The 21,072-nt window shown below is 42.8% G+C and overlaps 1 protein-coding gene across 1 annotated transcript in view; it reads left to right on the top strand.

Annotated features, from left to right (window-relative positions):
- The window catches only part of IPCEF1 (interaction protein for cytohesin exchange factors 1), a gene marked incomplete at its 3' end in the record, with an annotated part of 83,559 nt that extends 62,794 nt beyond the window's left edge, over nt 1-20,765 (top strand). Inside the window, exons 9-10 of the mRNA XM_080941979.1 lie at nt 14,740-14,933; nt 20,565-20,765. Coding sequence (XP_080798105.1) covers nt 14,740-14,933; nt 20,565-20,765 — 395 coding nt within the window. The remainder of the gene's footprint in view (nt 1-14,739; nt 14,934-20,564) is intronic.
- Between the last annotated feature and the right edge of the window lie 307 nt (nt 20,766-21,072).

The raw sequence follows: 21,072 nt of genomic DNA, 5'->3' as shown, positions 1-21,072 counted from the left end.
GTGCATTTGGTGTTTTGTCTATTATGTGATGTGAAGAATTTCTTTCCTGGTCTAATCTATTTAGAGTTCCATGGCTTCTTATATGTTTATTGGCATATCTTTCTTTAGGTTAGGGAAGTTTTCTTCTATAATTTTGTTGAAGATATTTACTGGTCCTTAATCTGGGAATCTTTGTTCTCTTATATACCTATTATCCTCAGGTTTGATCTTCTCATCGTGTCCTGGATTTCCTGGATGTTTTGTGTTAGGAGCTTTTTGCATTTTACATTTTCTTTGACTGTTGTGTCAATGTTTTCTATGGTATCTTCTGCTCCTGAGATTCTGTCTTCCATCTCTTGGATTCTGTTGGTAATGCTTGCATCTATGATTCCTGATCTCCTTTCTAGGTTGTCTTCCTTAGTTATTTCTTTATTGTTTTTTTTTTTTTTTTTCATTTTTAGATCCTGGATGGGTTTGTTTAATTCCTTCACCTGTTTGCTTGTGTTTTCCTGCAATTCTTTAAAGGATTTTTGTGTTTCCTCTTTAAGGACTTTTACCTGTTTACCTGTGTTGTCCTGTATTTCTTTAGGGGAGTTATTTATGACCTTCTTAAAGTCTTCTGATATCATCATGAGTTGTGATTTTAAATCAGAATCTGCTTTTGCAGTGTGTTGGGGTATCCAGGACTTTCTATGGTGGGAGAATTGATGCCACGTGGCCCAGCTTTCTCCTGCTTAGGCTCTTGGACTTGTCTCTCACCACGGGCTTATCTCTGGTGTTAGCTGGTCTTTCTGATTTTGACAGTGGCTTGGCCCTTCTATAAACCTGTGTGTCAGCACTACCTGGGGACCAGTTTTCTCTCATCAGTGTCTGTGTAGAGATAGCTGTGGCACAGGGACAGCACAGGGTGTAGACAGAAACCGGAAGGATCCTGTCCCAGACTGCTCCTTGGTTTCTATGTCCTGAGTGCTCTGGGTGGGTTACTTTTGGGCCAGGAATTTGAGCAGTGGTAGTGGCCTCCCTTGTGTTCTCAGATATGTCTGCTCTCCCAGCAGGGTCTGGGTACAGAGTGCTCTGGCACCAGGTCAGCTCCAGGTACAGGCAATAACCATAAGCTAATTTAATTTTTAAAAGACAATAATTTAGGCCAGAGATCTCAACTGTGTGCCAGAGTGCAACTGTGTGCTGTGTGTGTGTGTGTGTGTGTGTGTGTGCACATGTACATACTATATATTTCAATACACGTGAATTTGAACAGCCAGGCTTGCAACTCATTCTCAAAGCCACTCAGTTGTCATGGTTTTCTAGGGCTTTCTCCATGGATGCTTTGTATTAAGTGATGTTTTCCATTGATACCTCCTGTCTAGGCCAACTATCTAGTTTTTCATTAGAAAATAACTTCTAGAGGTGGCTGGTAGGCAGACAATAGGAAGCATTACCTCTGAGGGGGAGGGGCTAAGATGAGGACTGTTCTATGAGGAAGGGAAGTAGTGGTCTCCACCTGGCCACAAAGATACGAGAGGATGTGCTGCTACTAAGTATTGGGGTTAATAGAAGCTCCTTTGGCATATGCAGTTAATATCAGTGGTGTAACCAAACAGGAGGTATAAACATACGTTAAGAGACTTCCTCTTTTTTCGAAGCTATGAGCTGTTCAAAACAGAAGAGAAAAGCTCATGCCTGTGCGCTCCTATCACTGGATATGCTTACCATTTGTAAATGGCCATTTTCATCGAATATAGACTGTGTTGTACACATTGATTTTTTTTTTTTTTTTTTTTTGGTTCTGGTGAAGATACACAGAATTTTCAGGCATAGGTTTTAAGTGACCTTTATCTCTGTGCTCATAAGATGCAAACGTGGCCTTGCATGCACCACAGAGTATTTGGGCAGTACAAATTGGTACTGCAAGCTTTTATTTGTTTTTTAAAGGACGGAAAATTAGGAGAATAGGGATGAGGACATGGATCTGGGAAACGTGGTGGTGGAGGAGGTTGAATGTGATTAAAACACTTTGAACAAAGCTCTCATAAAAATAAATGAGTGAATACAAATAAACATTTAAAAAAAGGATAAAAAATATACAGATGTTAAAAACGGGGAAGCTGAACTATTGCTTCCCGTTTAAGAATTGACTGTAATCATTTGATTAGAAGGAAAACTGTGAGAAGGGTTGGGTGGATAGATCAGTAGGTAGCAACCAAAGTTTAAGCTGGATAATCATAAAGGTAATAATAAAAAAGAACTAACTTTAAAAAGTTGTCCCTTGACCTTTGCACATATACTGTGGCACATGTGTGCCCCCTTACACCTCACACATACAACAACAACAGTAGTAGTAGTAGTGGTAGTAATAATAATAATTTTAAAAAGATGTGGAAATTACTCTTTCCTCTCTGTGTCAATCAAGCCTTCCATGGCACCAGAGATAGTAGAATTCCATTTGCATTCTTTCCCAAGAGGTAAACCTGCAGACTGAGTTTCCCTTAAGGATTAATAAGCAGAGTCACGGGAGGAAGGATGTTTCTTGTCTCTGTGTAAGTGCCGCCCTGGGAATTTGTGGGCTGAGGAATCTAGGCAACAGTGGCTCTTTTAATCTAAGAATAAAGAGACCAGGTAGTAATCAGTTCTGAATTACACACAGAATGACCAACAAAATCTAGGTGGATTTTCAAACAGCTTGATGGGAAGGTATTTCTCCTGGGAGAGAGGAAGGAGAGTGAAGGTATTTTCCCCATTCTGGTTTGTTAGCAGTTGCCATATGTTAGAGCATTCTTGCTGCTGATTTTCTCCTGCTGTTGGGGATTTGGTTTCATTCCCAGAAGAGCTGAACCACATCAAGTCATCTCCATGGAAACGGCAGCCCAATCTTCCCTTGTGTTTGCTGTGACTTGCTCTTGAGTAATCAAACCGGGTGTTGTAAAATGTATGTTTGCCTGTTGGAGAAGGAGGTAGCGTTTTGGTTTTTTTTGTTTTTTTTTTTTTTTTTTGTTTTGTTTTTTGGTTTTTTGTGTGTGTGACCTGTGAAAATTGTTGTTTTAACTTTCCAAGGTGGGGAAGAGTCTCTGAAATTTCAGCATCTAAAATCTTATGCCAAAGGCTTTTTATCCAGGTTTGAAGTTTCAATGTCAGCCATGACAGGAGTTAAGTATTTCTTTTTATTTTTTTAAAGATTAAAATCCAGTCTCGAGACATTTATTTTTTTTTCTGGGGGGAAAGAAGCTTTTCCTCTAGAAAGGAATTTTAAAGGTTAATAGCCGAGTTCTGAGAAAAGCAGACAGTGTGTATTATAGCCTTTATTCAAGTTAGACAATGGAAGGAATATTTTTGCAGTTGGTGTGCAATTAAAATTGTGGTTGCTAGAATTTTATTCTGAATTTAAATATCCTTCTAGACACTTCTCCCTGTAGTGTAAGCCATTAGGAAAGGGGGAGGGCGTGCCAGTAGCTTCCTCTTGCCTTTCTACACTGAAGCTTTCAGACTGACACACTCTGAGATTCTGTCAACCATGTCTTGTAACACACCATAGCTGCAAAAAAGATGGTGTGGTTAACTGAAAGCCCATCTCCTCCTTTCTTTGGAGAGCAGGTTTCTGAGCATTGTTGTGAAATGCAGGATTCACAAGTGGATTAAAACTAAACTAAGTCTCAGAATGACTGACGTCAGTTCAGTTTAACATTGCTGTTATCATTCCAATGATGGTCCTAACATGTGCTCCTACAATGATGGTCCTAACATGTGCTCCTGTACTTTGAGGTAACACGAATCTAAAATCTAAGGGCGGCTGTCCCAAGTCATCATCACATCTACTGAGGCGGGTGAGAGGAATGTGACATACTTATCAAAAGACAGGAAAGGAAGAAAAAAAAAAGTGTCCTAAAGGAGAGACCCAAGACTTTGCAAGAGTAGGGACAGAGTTCAGACCTTCACACCTAAAGAGAGCATGCATGGGATGGAACATGGGAAAGGGAGGGGGAAGGAATCCGGGACAATGATGGATGATGGATTAAGGCATAGTAAATTTCAACAGGTAGTTCATGATCATGTGTCACGGAGGTGATGACATAGAGGGACCTGCCATTCCAAAGAGTTCTTTCTAGTCAAAGGCTATACTAGAATAAAGGGAGCAGGAGGTAAGGGTTAGCAGGCCTCTGTAATGGAAGTACAGATTGGAAACAAGGGAGGGATGAGGGAACTATGCCATGCCTCATTTCAGTCATTGCATACCATGCCTCATCTCAGTCATTGCCTACTTAGGACTTAATTTAGTCTGTAGAATATTTCCCAGTATCATTAGTTTATAGAATAATGAGAAACAATCTTAACTTGGGGATAAATATTTACTAATAGGAACATCTTGTCTGTGTGACAGTTGGCTGTCCTGGCATGGATCTCAGGCATGGATGATTGACTCACTACATCTTTCGTTGCTCCCGCTTAAGCGATGAAGATCTCTCTAAATTACCATAAGATGAACCGACTATGCTACTGCAAATCCGTACCATATAACTAGGTCATTTGCGGTAGTTGGAATTTTATCACCTCTTTATTCCTTCTTGGTGGAAGATGAGTGTGTTCAGAGGACACTGTGTGTGGAGTAGATTCAGGGAATGCCTGTGCTGAGAAGAGAGTTTTAAGAGGAAAGGTTTTGGGTAAACACACACACACACACCATACCACCCACCCACCCACCCACACACACACACACACACCCCTACATATACACACACCCCAGATACACATTCACACACCCACACATACCACATACCATACACATACACACACACCCCTATATATACACATACCCTACACACACATACATACACACACACACACACCACAAAGTAGCCACAATTTTAGCTTTCCTCCTCATCATTGTCAGTATGTGTTCCTTTCCCTTGCTTTCTAAAACTCCATTGTTTTAAAGCACCACAGAAAGTCTTTTTTATTGGTGGACACATTTTTCTCCAGCTTTGGGCAGTTGTATAAAATGCTAGTGGGAACACACACTTCAAATTCATAGGCTTAGATTTTTAAATCAGAGATAGACTTACAGAGAACCTGAGTGGAAAGTACACCATCTGTACCCTCCCCCCTTTTCCTACAGTCCTCTGTGGTTTCACCTTTTGAATGAGTGTGGTTCACTTCTTACAGTGGAAAACAAATATTGAGACATTCCCTCTCTATGCCCTTCACATTCATTCATGGCCTCTTCTCTTTTAATTGTTACATTTATATTTATTTTATTGTATATATTGTTTCAATTATATGTATACACAAAATGTAACATATATGTACGTACATATACATATACATGTGTATATAGTATATATGTATATACATGTATACTAATATATAATATACACATAGACATATACACATAGATGTTCACATACCACCTACTGAGTCCCTGGAAAAAATGGCTTTTTATTTTATCTTACTGATTGACTGTCTTTGTCTAGGGTTAGGGCCCTATGACATCCATGTTAGCATGCCAACTGCCACTGTCATGTGTGCCTTGTTTAGGCAACCATGTCACTAAGGTTTTATGGTCCAGCTTCCTCTCATACATAAAAAACACTGTCTCACAGCAGACATCTTGGTTCTCTCAGGCCTCCAATCTTTCCATCTTCTTTTCTGGAATGTTCTCTTAGCCTCCGGTATGGGGGCTGCATCACGTTTAGAACTATCAGTATATCTCTGCTTCCCACAGAGATACCGATACAGTCTTTTGACCTTAAGCCTGTGGTTGATAGTAGGGTTCAGTCTTTGCTGTGCAGTGTTGTGCATGTGTAAAGGTGATGTTTCCCCACCATAGTCTCTGCCTTGGTGTGCCCTGGGCTCCTTCTCTGCCTTCTACCTGCTGAGCATCTGTGAATCTTTTGGAGGTCGTTTTAGTGTTTTGAGACAGCCCAGGCTTTTGTGAAACTCACTAGGTGGTCCAACCTGGCCTCTGATTCCTGTCATTTCTCCTGCCTCAGATTCCCAGAGTGCTGGGGTTACAGGCATGTGCCACCATCCTTAGCCCATCTTTTTTTTTTTTTTTTTTTTTTATCTCATTGGTGTTCCTTTTTCAGTGTCATGGTTACAGCCATAGAGGTACAGCCTTTTCAGATGGACTTTGTCCCCCTCTGAGGTAGAAACAAGTTTTTTAAATGTCTTCCCTTGGGTCAATAGATCTCTTTTTAAAACAAAAGTACTGAACACTATTTCATTGTATGGGTCACATTTTATTTATTTTTTTGACTGTGGATGACACCAGAGCTGTTTCTACATCTTTAAAACGAGCACTTTAGTTAACACCTGTATAATTACAAGTTGCCAGCGTGTTGGGTGAACACAAAGGTCTGCCGTTGCTGAGCTGTATGCAAGGACTGCATTTAATGTTGTAGGCAACGAAAGGCTGTTTACCCTCCTCACCGTTGCTTTATATTTCCACCAGCAACAGGTTTGAGTCCCATGGCTTCACAGGCGTAGTGGCATCCGCTGTTGTCAGATGGGATGGATGGTTCAGATAAAAAATTTCCTCAGAGGCTCTTGTGCTAAAGCATAGTCTCCGGCTTGTGACAATATTGTGAGGTGTGGACCTCTCATAATGGGACAGCTAGTAGGAGGAAGTTGTTTATTAGGAATATCTAGGGGTATAGAGAACCTTGAAGGAGCTCATGGTTAATGCAGTTTACAGCTGAAATAAGGAACTCCTTCTTACATTGATTTTATGTGTGTTAGTAAGTGTTCTTGTTGTTCTCTCTCAACTCTGTGTGCATGTGTGTGTGTGTGTGTGTGTGCACAGTATACATGTATACATGTATGCATGTGCACAAGGAATCCTGAGCTTTATGCTTAATGTCTATTGTTTGAAATAGAGCCCTTTCTTGAACCTGGTGCTCTGATTGGCTAGGTTGCCTCCTGACCAATGATCTTCAGAGATTTCTTCTCTCCACCCTGTCCTGGGGTTAGAGGGGTTACAAGTGTTTCCCTTATATCACCCAGCCAGCTTTGTCCATGGTTCTGTCAATCTCAACCCATGTCCTCAGACTGGCTCACCAGGCACCTTGCCAACTGAACCTTCACCCTAAGCCACATACACTGCTGTTATGAAAATACTGTTTCCTGTTGTATAAATGGTTTCAAGTTACTTCTTTGTGTTCCCTGAACAATACAGAACACCGCCTTCCTTTATTCTCACAGGAGTCCTCAGGGACATCTTTTATTATCAATATGTTTCTTCTCAGACATCTATTTATCCAATGTTCTCTCTCTTTTTCTTTGTCCTGCTTGTATTCTTTTAGTTTTTATTGAAGTCTTAATATCTGTGAAAATATTTTTACCTTGGTCTTTTTTACAGGAGTTTGGTGTATTATTGATCATTTTAATTTTAATAGTTTTTATACTTGTCTGTATGTGCATGGGTGTGTGCGCGGATGCACATGTGTGGAAACACACACACACACACAGTTGATGTGGTTTTTGATTGCACTGTCTTCTTAGATGCATCCTGAGGGAGGCACAAATTATTATGATTTAAATTTTTTTCAGTTGACAAAATTATTTTTCTCCATTTACCATTTGCTTTCTTTTTAACATCTTGTAACAAAGCATTATGATTTCTACTCTACACTATCCATGAACCCGTGTTTGTAGCACACTGTGTGTATGTATAGGGTCATGTGGGGAATGATAGCCTTCAGTTTACATCCCATGTTTGTCTCCTCGTGCCGTTGGTCCTGCTCTGTCATCTGTTGTTATGGTGACATCTACTCCTCCTCAGTGCTGATGAAGCTCCGTCACAGGGCCGTGGGATGATGCTGAGTTGATGTTGATAGAATTGTTAGCAGAGCCTGCCACAGGAGAAGAACTTTGTATGTCCAAGCTGCTGCACTTGGCAGCCGCAGAGACTGGAGACTTGTCCCTCAGCATGGCACTCTGCTTATGTGCTTGGGCGGAGGCGTTTTCATGTTAAAAGGAGATGTCCAGATTTGTTTGTTCTTACTTGGGTAATTGAAGTCTACCATCATTGGAGCTGTGCTATCTTGTAAGAGTGTCAAATGTCCATGTAAAGAATGACTAGAAAAGCCTTCTAGTCTCTAGGCATCAGGTGCTGAATCAGAATTCATAATTCATACTGACCACCATCTTATTTGCCTTGTTGGTGACAAGTGTCTTCTGTGGCTTTTTTTTTTTTTTTTTGGTTCTCAAACACTAGAGCATCGCACATTTGCACATGAATCTAATAATTCTTTTCTCCTAATTCTTTCAAATGCGTTGCATTTGAAGATGAAAATGAACTTTCTTGGGACATTATTTAGACTTTTCAACCCTATAAATGGCTTCCCCCTCCCTCCAAATCCCCATATGAAATCTCATGTATGAATTTCTTTCCTGTCTTCTGAAGCCAGCTTTTAGATTCTAAATAGAAAAGAAACAGCCACATTCTAGAAAGCACAAGCAAGGCCAAAAATAAGACCGTGGGGGAGGCAGAGTAGAAAATACAGCACTTTAAGAGATAATCTGCATACAGTGTTCTCGACAGGCAAATTCTGGGCTCCAGGGAGCTGTCCTGTCCTGCCAGAAGTAGACAATAGGATGGTACGTAGGAGGAGGAGGAGAAGAGAGCCACACATTCATTTGGCTCAGTCTTGGGAAGGAGAGAACTTCTAAGCATTAGTTAAAACATTGGTATGTCTCCAATCTTGCTTAAAAAAAAAAAAAAAAAAAAAAGAACCTGGGTTGTAATTACTTTATGTTTTTTAGATTTAATTATTCCATTGTATGTGCATGAATATTTTGCATATTGCATTCATATATGTACACACACACACACACACACACACACACGTACACACACACCTAGTGCTGTGGAGCTCAGAAGATCTCCAGGTGTCTGATCTCCTGGAATTGGAGTTACAGATGGTTGTGTGTCACCCTGTGGGTGCTGGTAATTGAACTTAGAATCCTCTGTAAGAGCAATAGGGCTCTTAACCACCGAGCCACCTCTCTAGCCCCAAGAGTGTGGGAGATATGTATACCATCAGCTTCTGAATTTAACTGACCAAAACCTGGGGAAGGATTACTAGTCTAATCCTTTGATACATTCTGAATGAGTCCAGCTGACATGAAGAGCCACCAACAGTTAGTTCAAATCCCTCTCTATTCAGCCTGCAGAGTACTGGCACTTTCTAGTGCCCATTTTCGGCATCTTTCATTTGAGCAAAGCTGGATTGCTTTCCGTTTCTCTTGGATTAGGATATGGCTCAGACACAGTCAATGGATACATATTGCTTTTCTGATTGTTGTTTACATCTCTTCGCCCATCAATAAATCCATGCTGGTGAAATTTTGTCAATAGGTATCTAGCTTTGCTATTCAAATGGAGCTTGCTAAAAATCTAGAAGGTCTAGAAGGAAATAATTGTGCAAACACAAGGGCCTGAATTTAATCAGCCCTTTATAAAACCAATATAAATCAATGTGCAAATCCATTTGTTAGGGCTTGTTTGTAGTCCTAGTGCTGAAGAAGTAGAAGATGGTGTATCGCTGGGGCTCACCAGCCAGCCTAGGCTGCTCCACGAGTCTCAGAGCCCTTTGAGAGAATCTGAATATCCAAACCCAAAATGAATGTTACTGGAGAAATGACAAGCAAGCTTGAGATCTGGCCTCTACATGCAGGCATGCACATGTGCATGTGCACACAAACATTAGCACTCATGCATACATGTACACACATACTCCTATATATACAAACACACGCATTTGTGTAGATACAAGATACACACACATACACTCAGGCATACATGTGCACACATGGACACACACACACACACACACACACACACATTTAGAGTATCAGCATCAACCCAGATGGGCTGAAGCAGAACCTATATTTTACTACGTTCCCAGGGAGACTGTTTCCCTGTCCAAGTTTGTGAAGAATGATTTGGAAACACATGGGCCTGCACAGAATGGAACTTTTATTTTTAGTACCCACCACTAATTGGCATTTGGGGAAAAAAAATCACTGTTTTTCAAGACTCTCTATGTTCCTCATCTATAAAATAATGCCTTCAGCTTTGACCGGGCACTAGAGAGTTGAGAGGCAGCCAACCAGAAGATGCCCATGTGTCAATGGGAATTGAAGTTCCACAGTCTCACATGGGAAGACTAAAATATACACTTTAGAGGAAAATATTCACCGTTAAACAAAATTTGTTTTGTCTCGGGAGATAGGGAGGTAGAAATAACCCACTTGGCTTCCATTTCCAACGGGAGAGAGACAAGGGGTCTTTCCTGCCAGACCTTACATCTTATCATTGCAATATGGTAAGACAAGAAAGGTAAATTAGAGCTTCCCAGAACAAAATTATAATTCAGAAAAGGACTGCCTGTACACAGAAGGGGAGGTTGAAATTATCTTACGCACAGCACAGCACTAATGTAGAGGAGCTGGGGAGATGGCTCGGGGGTTCAGATTTTCTTGCTGCCTTTACAGAGGACCTGGGTTAGGTTTCCAGTATACACCTGGTGGCTGCCAACTGTCCTCAATTCCGGATCTAGAAGATCTGATGGCTTCTTTTGACCTCTGCTCCACCAGGCATGCATGCACGTGGTACATATACATACATGCAGGCAAACCATTCCTGCATAAAATAAGTGTTTAAAGGATCTTAAACAAAAGACTAATCCAGAGGGGCTTAAGTGGCAAAGCTTGAGCTCACAAAGCAATCAGTGGGGTCACGGCACAGTGGTACCTGGAGAGGGTGAACCAGCAGCCGTAATGCAGGTACAGTGGTCCTAAAGGACTCCTCCCTCCTCTGCATCACAGTCAGGGCCAAGCTGTATTGCTTTGGGTCCCCCTTTATTCTATGTTTCCATTTACCACTGGTTTCTATTATTATTGTAAGTTTGTTTTATGGTTCTACAAAGACCTAAGTCCTAGCTAATAGCAGCAGTAAAAATAATACACATCTCTGTCTGGGTTTGGACTATGGCTGAGTCACAGGTGTGTCCCCCAAAGTGTCTGGTAAGACATTGTGCACCTACTAGGTTAGAGCACACAGGAAACCCAATGAGGTATTTTCTTTACTTTTAATGCTACTGTCTCTTATTTTTGCTACCTTTGTAAATGATTTCAGAATTATACTGAGGTCAGGAATTGGTCTTCCGGGCTCTCTTTTTCTCTGAGGAAGAAGAACCAGACTGGACACTTGTTTTCATTTTCTAGGTGCTCTTTAGCTGGACACACCCACTTCATCATGAGATCTAGTTTCTGGATAAACTGAAGATGAGAGTACTTATTTCACGGACATTAGAGATAACAGTGTATTAACTTCTAATGACCCAGACAGGTTCACTTGATTTATTTTACCAGTGTTAATGTGAAAATTAGTTATGTTGGAGAGTCAAATTACAGATGGTTGTGAGCCACCATGTGATTGCTAGGATTTGAACTCAGGATCTCTGGAAGAGCGGTCAGTGCTCTTAACCACTGAGCCATCTCTCCAGCCCTGCATTTCATTTCTTCCTCTCTCTCCCCCATCTCCTTTCTTCCCTCCCTCCCTCCCTCCCTCCCTCCCTTCCTTCCTTTTGTTTGTTTTGCTAAAATTATTTTTTTATTTCAGGAAAACTTTCTTAATATTTACCCATTTTAATTTAAGCTACTCTTTGGAAATTCTTAATTTGTATTAAATATATTTGAAAGTTATCAGATTTGAAAATATTAAGAAAAGTATTTTCTTTCCTTTGGGTATTTTATACCATGTGTATCTTTTTGGATCAGGGCTGCTTTACTCAGGGTAGTATTTTCTTTTACATCCATTTGCTTGCACAATTCATGATGCCCTTGTTCTTAGTAGCCGAGTGGTACTCCACTGTGTAAGCACACCACAGTTTCTGTATCCATCCTTCAATTGAGGGACATCTGGGTTGTTTCCAGTCTCTGGCTGTCTTTCGTTGGCATCAATTATGTAGCCCGAGGAAGCTGTGATATTCCATTGATCGCACACTAATCATTCATTTTCAGCAGATATTCCTTCTATGCACATGTCGATGACTGTGCCATTTCCCAGCCACATAATGGTGACTATCAAACACGTCTCAAATATATAACCAAGGTCTCCATCCCATCCCATCCCATCCCACCCCACCCTACCCCACCCCATCCATGGTGCTTGTGGGAGGTCTCTGCTTCCCAAACACAAAAGCTGGGTAGTCTGTACATCCTGGTAGCAAGCTCAGTCTAATATCCTTCTCTTTCTCTTCTTGTGAAAGAGGGGCCGTAAGCCTGAAGGTCAGGGACTGTGGGTGTCTTGATCTACAGCTCCCTACCCTGGACTTTGTTCTTCATTCATGATGAAGCCGAAAGTAAGCAGCAGAAATGAGCAACAAGTAACCAGACATGTGAAATCACAGGCTGTTTCTGGCCATACCCTGTTTTTACGACTGTAACTCTTACACACTTGGCCACCTATATCATCTCTTTGGTAGGCTGGGCTGTCTGAGGTGGAAACATCTACTGGTAGGTGGTGTGTGTGTGTGTGTGTGTGTGTGTGTGTGTGTGTGTGTGTGTGTGTGTTTTTAAGTTAGAGGATCACTTAAGATATCCTTTCTAAGTTTCTGTCTACTCTGTTTGTTTGCTTGTTTTTAAGTTGCTAGGTAGTGCTCAATAGAGCTCCACATCACATCCCCTTTATCCATTCACCTATCGATAATCAATTACTTAGGCTCTTCTCTTTTCTCTTGTGAACAATGCTGCTATGAATATGTACAACTCATGTGGGGATGTGTTCTTATTCCTCTTTAATATAATCATAGAGCTGTAACCACAGGATCCTATTGTCATGGTGGTATAGCGAGGACCATCAACCTACTTTCTAAAGTACTGACTTGCCTGTCATTCCCACTAATGGTGATTGAGATCTCCTATATCTCTCTATCTTTGGCCACACTTAACTATCTGTCTTGTCTGTCTCAGCAGTCCTGATAAACATGACATGGTAACCTTCTTTGGTTTTGATTTTTGATTTTCAATTCCCTACTGATGAAGATATCTGTCCTTGAATTTATCAACAAAAATTGACTTTTTTGATTGTTGCCCAATGCCTGGGGCAAGAAGTTTATCTTTAGATATATTTTTGTACATTTCCTCCCCCCCCCCCTTTTTTTTGATGCCATTTGATTAAGAAACGAGAAGTTGCTCTGGGCCGGGAGTGGTGGTGAATTGTCTTTAGTCCTAGCACTCAGGAGGTAGAGGTAAGCTGATCTCTGTAAATTCTAGGACAGCCTGGTCCCCAAAGCCCCTTCTAGCTTGCCAAGGATACATAGTGAGACCTTGTCTCAAACAAAAGAAATAAACAGTTGTTCTGGTTAACAGACTAACTGAAACATTAGAAACATTTTTCTCTTCCTCTCTTGTAGTGACTGTCTGAGGTCAATGGGCAAAAGCTAAACTGTGATGTAGCTGAAGTTTCTGAGTTCTGCTATCCCCACATTATCTGATGTGTCTACCTCAGAGGCTGTTTTGATCAGCCCCCCTCCATGACCACAGTATGCATAGGGCCCTCTCTGGGTATTTTTGTCCCACCACAGAATGGGGGATGTAAACACTGTGGTGTATGTGGGGGGGGGGGGGGAGAAAACGTATTGTATACTCTTCTCGAGATAGCTTTCAGGAAACAAAGGAACAGTGAGTTGAGATTCTCTCCGAGGAATAAAAGACACACAAAGAGTCAGCATCTCCTTCAGGTACTACTACTGCCATTTAAGGTCCCTATGGTTACCTATGATTGAAATCCATACCCAGTGTAGCCTCAAAGGGAACATATTGGCCTCTTAGAACGAGAGGGCTTCCAGAGAACTAGCTTCATTCTAGTTTTAAGGATGACTTCTTGAAATCTTCTAGCCCACACGCCACCATGTTTAGTTGTTTGGTTTTTTTTTTTTTTTTTAAATGTAGAAAACATCTCTGACAGTTCCTAACAAATATTCTAGGATTGAGTCTTCCTGGCCCCCACTGGCCTGCCAGTCCCAGAATAGTCTGCAGAGGCTTACTGCTCTCCAGACTCTGAAGGGCTGAGGCTGGATAGGTATAGTTAAAAGGAAACAGATAGGGTGGAGCAGGTTGAGAAATGCTGTCTTTCTACAAACAGGCAGGGCTCCTTCCTCAGAAGACACTGGGAGGGTACCTAGGGCAGCAGGTATTCAGACTTTATGGTAAGTACTAGGTTGTAGGGCTTATCTGTAAGGTAACTTACCTGTTTCACAGGTTCAAAATCAGGACTTTTGCACCCAGACTAATTATCTCTGAGTCTCCCAATACATATTGAGGATATTTGGATACAGTACAGATCTCAGAGTCTAGGTTGAAATGATTTAAGTTGGGGGGGGGGGGTTGAGGCATTTTAGAGTATGATACATGTATTCTCTGTGTGAGAGAATATAGATTTTAAGGGGCTAGTTGACTAAATTGTGTCTCACACAAATTGGTAACACTGAAGTCCTACCAAAGCCCCAAAGTCTCTGGGCAATAGGTCAGTGTATAGCCTTACTAGAATACATTGCAAATGTACATCATTAAATGTTTCACTGTCTCCCGAGTAGGAAGGTAACTACAGTGTGAGTGGTTAGACAACACAGCACCACTGTCCTAGAGTTCTAGAGACTGGAAGTCTGAGATGAAGGTGTGAACAGATCCTTTAGGACTACAGTGTCCGGTGTTCACTCTTTGTTTGTAATTGGCTTTGCTGATACTGATCTTTTTAAACAGAAGAAGTAAAATCGTCTGAAGATGATGAGATGGAAAAACTGTACAAATCACTGGAGCAGGCTAGCCTGTCTCCTCTTGGGGACCGGCGACCTTCAACCAAGAAGGAGCTGAGAAAGTCTTTTGTGAAGCGATGCAAAAACCCGTCCATAAACGAGAAGCTGCACAAGATCAGAACCTTGAACAGCACATTAAAGGTGAGATGGGTTCAGCCTATACACCCTGCGAGGTGGAAGGGGAGGCAGGCAGAGAGTGGTTGGCCATGCAGAGAGACTCGTGGCCATTTTAGAGTGCTTGTGTGGGCAGAGGGAAGAGCAGAGAATGTAACGTCTTTACAGGATGCCTGTGACCTTTTAAAGGCACCCTGTCACTGACACAGCGGCATCCGTGCAGAACAGACTATGTACGGTTTTTCATTCAGTCTGATTCAAAGTTTGAATTCCCAGGTCCCAGATGGCAAGGACGGTGTGTAATTTGCTCTTGTAATTTTGTGTCTACCACAGTCCTTGGCTCAAAATTAGATTGTTTGAGAATTTCATCCATGCATATAATGTATTTTGGTCAACCCCCTGCCCTCTCCTGTTCCTCGACCACCACTTTTTTTTTCTTTTTTCTTTTTTAATTTCCAGTTAGCTTCATGTGTTCTTCCTGTCTCTCATTTTAAAATTCACCAGCTACACTTAGTGCTGTGTGTGTGCATGGGGTAGGACCGTCAGCTGCAGTATGGGTGGTTTCTCAGAAGAAAACTTCCTTTTCCTTTCCTATCATTTGCCAGTTGCTTGTCTCTTTTCAGAGAGCTGGAACCCAGTGAGCCAGGTCAGTGATGGGCTCTGGGCTGAACGAGCTTGATCTTGTTAAGGTCTTACGCAGAGTCCATCACTGCTGGCTTCGGTGCTCATGCGCAGAAAGTACTATTCCTCTGCACACATCTGTCATCACCGCTCTTATGATTGTCTGATGATTAGCAAAACAGAGCATCCTTTGGCAAAAATGAGCAGTAATTGAAATCAGGATGTTATCTGACTCATTTGAGGGCATAGAAGAGAATTTTTGCTTCTCTGTTTCTGTCTCTGTCCATCCCTCCATCTCTCCTTCCTTCCCTCTCCCTGCCTCCTGCCTCTCTCTCTCCCACTCTCTCTCAGCGACAGACTTACTCTGTATAGTCCTGGCCATCTTGGAACTCACTCTGTAGACCAGGCTGGCCTTGAACTCAGAGATTCGCATGGCTCTGTCTCCTGAGTGCTGCGATTAAAGATGTCCACTAGCAGCACCTGGCCAGGGGAATACTTTTTTGAATTGTCAGCTGTTAGGCACTATAGCCAAGAAACAAGGTGAGAGCCCAGTAACAGAAGGCACCCATTCAGCAGATGCTGTCACATGAGAACAGTGACAGTGTTAAGGATGCCCTGGGGATATTTTTAGAGGCTTTTCCCCTCAGAAAGGAACAGTTTACTTTTACTTTTAGGCTATAGTACCAGCAGAGAGAGCACAGGGCACTCTGTAAGGTCAACTTAAACTCGCTGAAGACGCACTCATAGGTTCTGGACAGATCCTGCAATTTAATTTTGAAGTGTGCATGTCCTTTCACAGTAGAAATTTAGAGTCTTTTTCCAGGAAGAAATGCCAGCAATCGTCAGGACAATGCTGAGATAGTTGGGCAGGGATTGGTCACCCCGGTCAGACATCCCAGTTAGTCAAGAGAGAAACCAAGTGAAGCAGAAGAGGCCCGAAGGGATGCAGAAAAGAATGGATCAGTTCGACAAAGAAACTCCAAATTCCCAGAAATTCTCCAATAGTTAGTGATGAAGACATTGCTAGCACTCATATGGTGCAGGGCTAATTAATGGGCTGGGCTATTGAGTGTAATATGCCGGAGAGTATTGAGATTTCACTGCCTCATGGGAAGAATGACTTTGTCATTGGAGAGCTATTTTCTTGCATATTACCTTGTACCAAGCACCACGCACCCTAGGTCACCATGACCATGGAGTGGCATGCTCGGGACAATGCAGACAGGAAAACAGATGGTTAAAATGGATCACAATAAGAGTGGGCGCATGCTCTGGGAGCCTGAATAGCCCAGAGGGTGGAAGTGACTGACTGTCTAGGGTCCTTATGTTTAGCTGACAGCTGGTCCATGTATAGGGGAGGATGGGAGAAAGGCCCTCCGGGAAAGAGAACAGCTAATGGGAATGATCTGCTTTGGTTCAGGTTGGGAACAGCAGAAAGTAGAAGCCAATGGGGTTATGGCTAACTCAGAACATTATAGGAGGAAGACTGTGACTCCAGATTCCATAGACCAGCAGACTGAAGATTCTAGACCTTGACAACACCCTGTGTTGTCTGACACAAAAACAAACACACACACACACACACACACACACACACACACACACACACACACACACACACACCCCAAAGGTATTTATCAGCTTCTCTGATTTCCCGTGACTTCCTGCTCTTCATGGTTAGGCCCATCTCACTGTGGGGACACAAGGATCACAGTTACATGCTATCATGCCTGGCTCTATATGAGTTCTAGGGTGCAAATTCAGGTCTTTATGCTTGCGTGACTGGTACTTTATGCATCAAGCCTTCTTCCAGCCTGAGTGAGTTTTAAATAGTCATTTGGTGAGCTGGAGAGAGAAAGAATATAGAGTGTGATTACTGGGTAGCTCTTGGCGAGCATTTTCTCTCCCTTTCTCTCCTTGAAAATGAGGAGGCAGCTTTATTATTATTAAAACCTCATGATTCTATATTAAGTGATATCTTTCACATCCATATGATATGATTCTTCATAGCATTCACTATGGCAGTCTCCTTTCTGCTTTTGTTTCCTGGCTTCCCCTTCCTCCTAAAACCCTCTCTAGTCCTTAGCAATTGCTCTTTTACTTTCATATTGATTTTTAAAAGTGTTTTTACATATGAAGGAAGGAGCCCATTGGATGCTTGTGTTTCTTTATTTGCTTTCTTTTTAATTAATTAACCCCATGCTTTCTCATTCTATGCCTCACTTGAGAGGATTCTATTCTTTATGATTGCATATATTCAAGTTTTAGCAGGCCAGTGGTCCTATCAGAGAAACATGTCTGTCCTCATATGTCTTTCAGTTCAGAAGGGGAAGACAGAAGTGTGACCCCCTGACCTTTCAGGAGGAGAGTGCTGACTGGCAGTCTTGAGCTCTAGATGGGAGTAGTGAGCCTCTAGCATTTGGGTCGTGCAGATGCTTCCCTGGGGGTGCAGAGATGGGTCCGAACAGGTGCTTCCTGTCTATGTGGCACGAGCCAAGAGTATAAGGATGGAGGAGAGGCGTTTTCTGTCATCTTCAGGAGGCTTGACTAATTAATTAGTGAACTGTGTGTGTGCTCCATGCATGTGAACATGAGACTCACTCAGACGCACACATGTGGCAGCCAGAGGAAGAAGTGGGGTGTCTTCCTATATCACTTTGCGCCTTTTTGCCCCAAACCAAGTTCCCCGTTGAGTCAGAAGGAGCCTTTTTGGAGGCTGACAGTACAAGGAATTCTTCAGTTCCATCTATCTCTAAGCTCACTTAAGTGCTGAGGTTACAGGCACCGGCACCTGCCCCGGCCTACTATGTGGGTGCTGGTGATTCGAGCTCAGACTGTTTCAGGGATGCTATCGCTGTGATGAAACACCATAACCAAAAGCAACTTGAAAATGAGGGGGTTTATTTTGCTTCCACTTTCACATCACTGTCATCGTTGAAGGAAGTCAGGACAGGAACTCTGGGGGCAGGAACCTAGTGACTAGAGCTGAGGCAGAGGCCACAGAGGAATGCTGCCTACTGGCTTGCTTCCCATGCCTACCTCAGCCTGCTTTCTTATAGAACCCAGGACCACAAACCCAGGCATGGCTCCACCCATGGACCACGCCCTCCCTCCCACATCAGTCACTAGTTAAGAAAATGCCCTACAGGCCTGCCTACAGCCTGATCTTGTGGGAGCATTTTATCAATTGAGGGTCTCTCTCTGATAAATCTCATTTGTGTCAAATTGAAATAAAACTAGCTATCACAGATCCTCAAAATTGCACAACATGGAGTCGTTACCCAGAGAGCCGGCTTTAGGCTTTGGGACAGATGTCTAACTAGACTACAGTGAATTAGGCGTTGTCCCGGATGCGCATAAGAGCCTGAAAATAAGCGTGTGTGGTCCAAGTTGCAGGCTCACGGTTTCCCACTGAATTTGGTAGCTGGAAGTAAGCTAAGAGTTGTAGAGGAAGAAGCTCCAAGTCAGCTCAGCGTTTTGGAGGCGTAGACCAGCATGGTGCGGGTGAGAAAAAAGTGGGCCAGTGCTATGTTTTCTTTATTCTGTAATTCTTTTTTACAGTCTAGTCTTCAACCCCCTCCCAATCTCCCCCACCACACCCCATCCCATACTTCCTCCCTCCACTCCATCTCCAAGAGGTTGTTCCCACCCCTACCTCATCAGACCTCCTCACTCCCTGGGGCCTCAAGTCTCTAGAGGGTTAGGTGCATCTTCTCTCACTGAGGCCGGACCCACCGTTCTCTGCTTCTGGGAGGCTACAGCAGCACTGGCCAGTGCTTTGTATTGGACTGCATGTGCCCAGTTAGCACCATGGTTCTAGAGATGGAGAAAAACCATTTGTCATAGAAATTATATCTACATTCTTGGGTTAGAGCCCAGCCTTTGCTTAGGCTTCTTATAGTTATGGACAGACACCCCACTGGGACACTGAGAGGCCCTGCTTAACAGGGTTTCTCACCTGGGAAGTGAGTTAACATCAAAGCAGGCATTTTGGCAATACTGGGGCTATTGGTACCATGCCCACCCTGTTCCCCTTCACTGGCTTCTGCCCAGGAGTTAGAGACTGACTCCAGCCTCCTGCTGAGACCTTTCCTGTCCTCAGAAAGCCATTAAAAGAGACTTCCACTTCTCCCCATGTGGGCTCTGCTTCTCTTCAGAGAGCCCTATATACAGTCTCTCTGGTGCTGCCAGAATCTGTCATCAGTTGCTCCTCTGTCTGTCTGTCCGTCTGTCTGTCTGTGGTGTTAATACGTCCCCTAATAAGCTCCTTAGTTCCGAGTAGTCTATCTCAGTGTCATCTCAAAACTCCCAGTCCCTTCGCAAACCCTACAGTTGTCAGGGCAGAGTGACCCACTTTTTGGGGATGCTGATTGTATTTCTACTCTGTTCTTTTACTTCAAATCTGAGTGACTGATTGCCCACGAAGCCTTGGTAAGTCATCTTGTACTGCCCCGCATGCTATTCTGGTGGAAGTTAGGTGTCTCATCTTTGAACAATAAACTATACTTTTCATACATAAATCTCGGTGTCAATTAGAGTGTGGCTTTACTAATATAATTCTATGAAACTTAAAAAGATAAATTGTTTTCTTACCTTATGCCTCAGGTAAAGCATTGCTTTCCAATTTTACTTAGTGAGATTCGGATGGGCAATGAAATATTTTCCATGTTCAGTGTTAACTGAGCCGCACGGGATAGTCAGCACCCAGTGATAGAATAAGATGGAGGCCCTTCTGTGGTGTGGGGTAAGAGAGGGATGAAGGACAGCAGCGCAGAAGACAGGCTGTCTGGTTCTTTTACTGACTTGTGGGTGAACATATACAGCTATGTTCTTCACATATACACACATGTGAAGAGATGTTGAACCTGACCTCGGGTGTGCTGAGGGGTTGGAATATTGATGTGCCAGACCATGTTTGTAATGTTTTGGCGGATGAGTCCCCATGTCTGTGAAAGGACTGAGGAAACTGACGCACCGAAGTTCAGGTCCTCACAAACTCACGGATGCCCCTTTCCTTCCTGTTTTCTTCCCGGCCAGTGCAAAGAACATGATCTGGCTATGATCAACCAGCTGCTGGACGATCCAAAGCTGACAGCCAGGAAGTACCGAGAGTGGAAAGTTATGAACACTCTGCTGATCCAGGACATCTATCAGCAGCAGGTACCTCAGGACCCTGAAGCCACCCCTCAGGAAATCATGAACGCCACCTCTTCTGACTGTGTGGAAAATTCTCTTTGAGCAGATGCTGGGACCCTGCCCCAATCCCTGTTTCTATGACATCCTACAGGATGCTGCCAAGGGCATACATTCTGCTTACAAAGAAACTCCCAACCAAGTTCCTGAGACAACATCCCTCCTAAGGATGCAACCCAGGTGAAACCAGTTCTGATGCAGTGGAAATCCTGGCTCCCACATGATACTTTCCTCAATACTGGATAGAGTTCATCTGAGCAGGCATGTTTTCTGTGCTCCTACTGGGAGCTTGCAGGAATACTAGGCTTTAGGTGGGATTTCAAATGAGTGAACTCCCTTTTTTTGCATTCAA

The sequence above is a fragment of the Micromys minutus genome, assembly GCF_963924665.1.
Source record: "Micromys minutus genome assembly, chromosome: 30".
Taxonomy (NCBI): Eukaryota; Metazoa; Chordata; class Mammalia; order Rodentia; family Muridae; genus Micromys; species Micromys minutus.
Note: the sequence above shows the minus strand (reverse complement) of the source record. Positions and strands in the feature narration are given on the sequence as shown.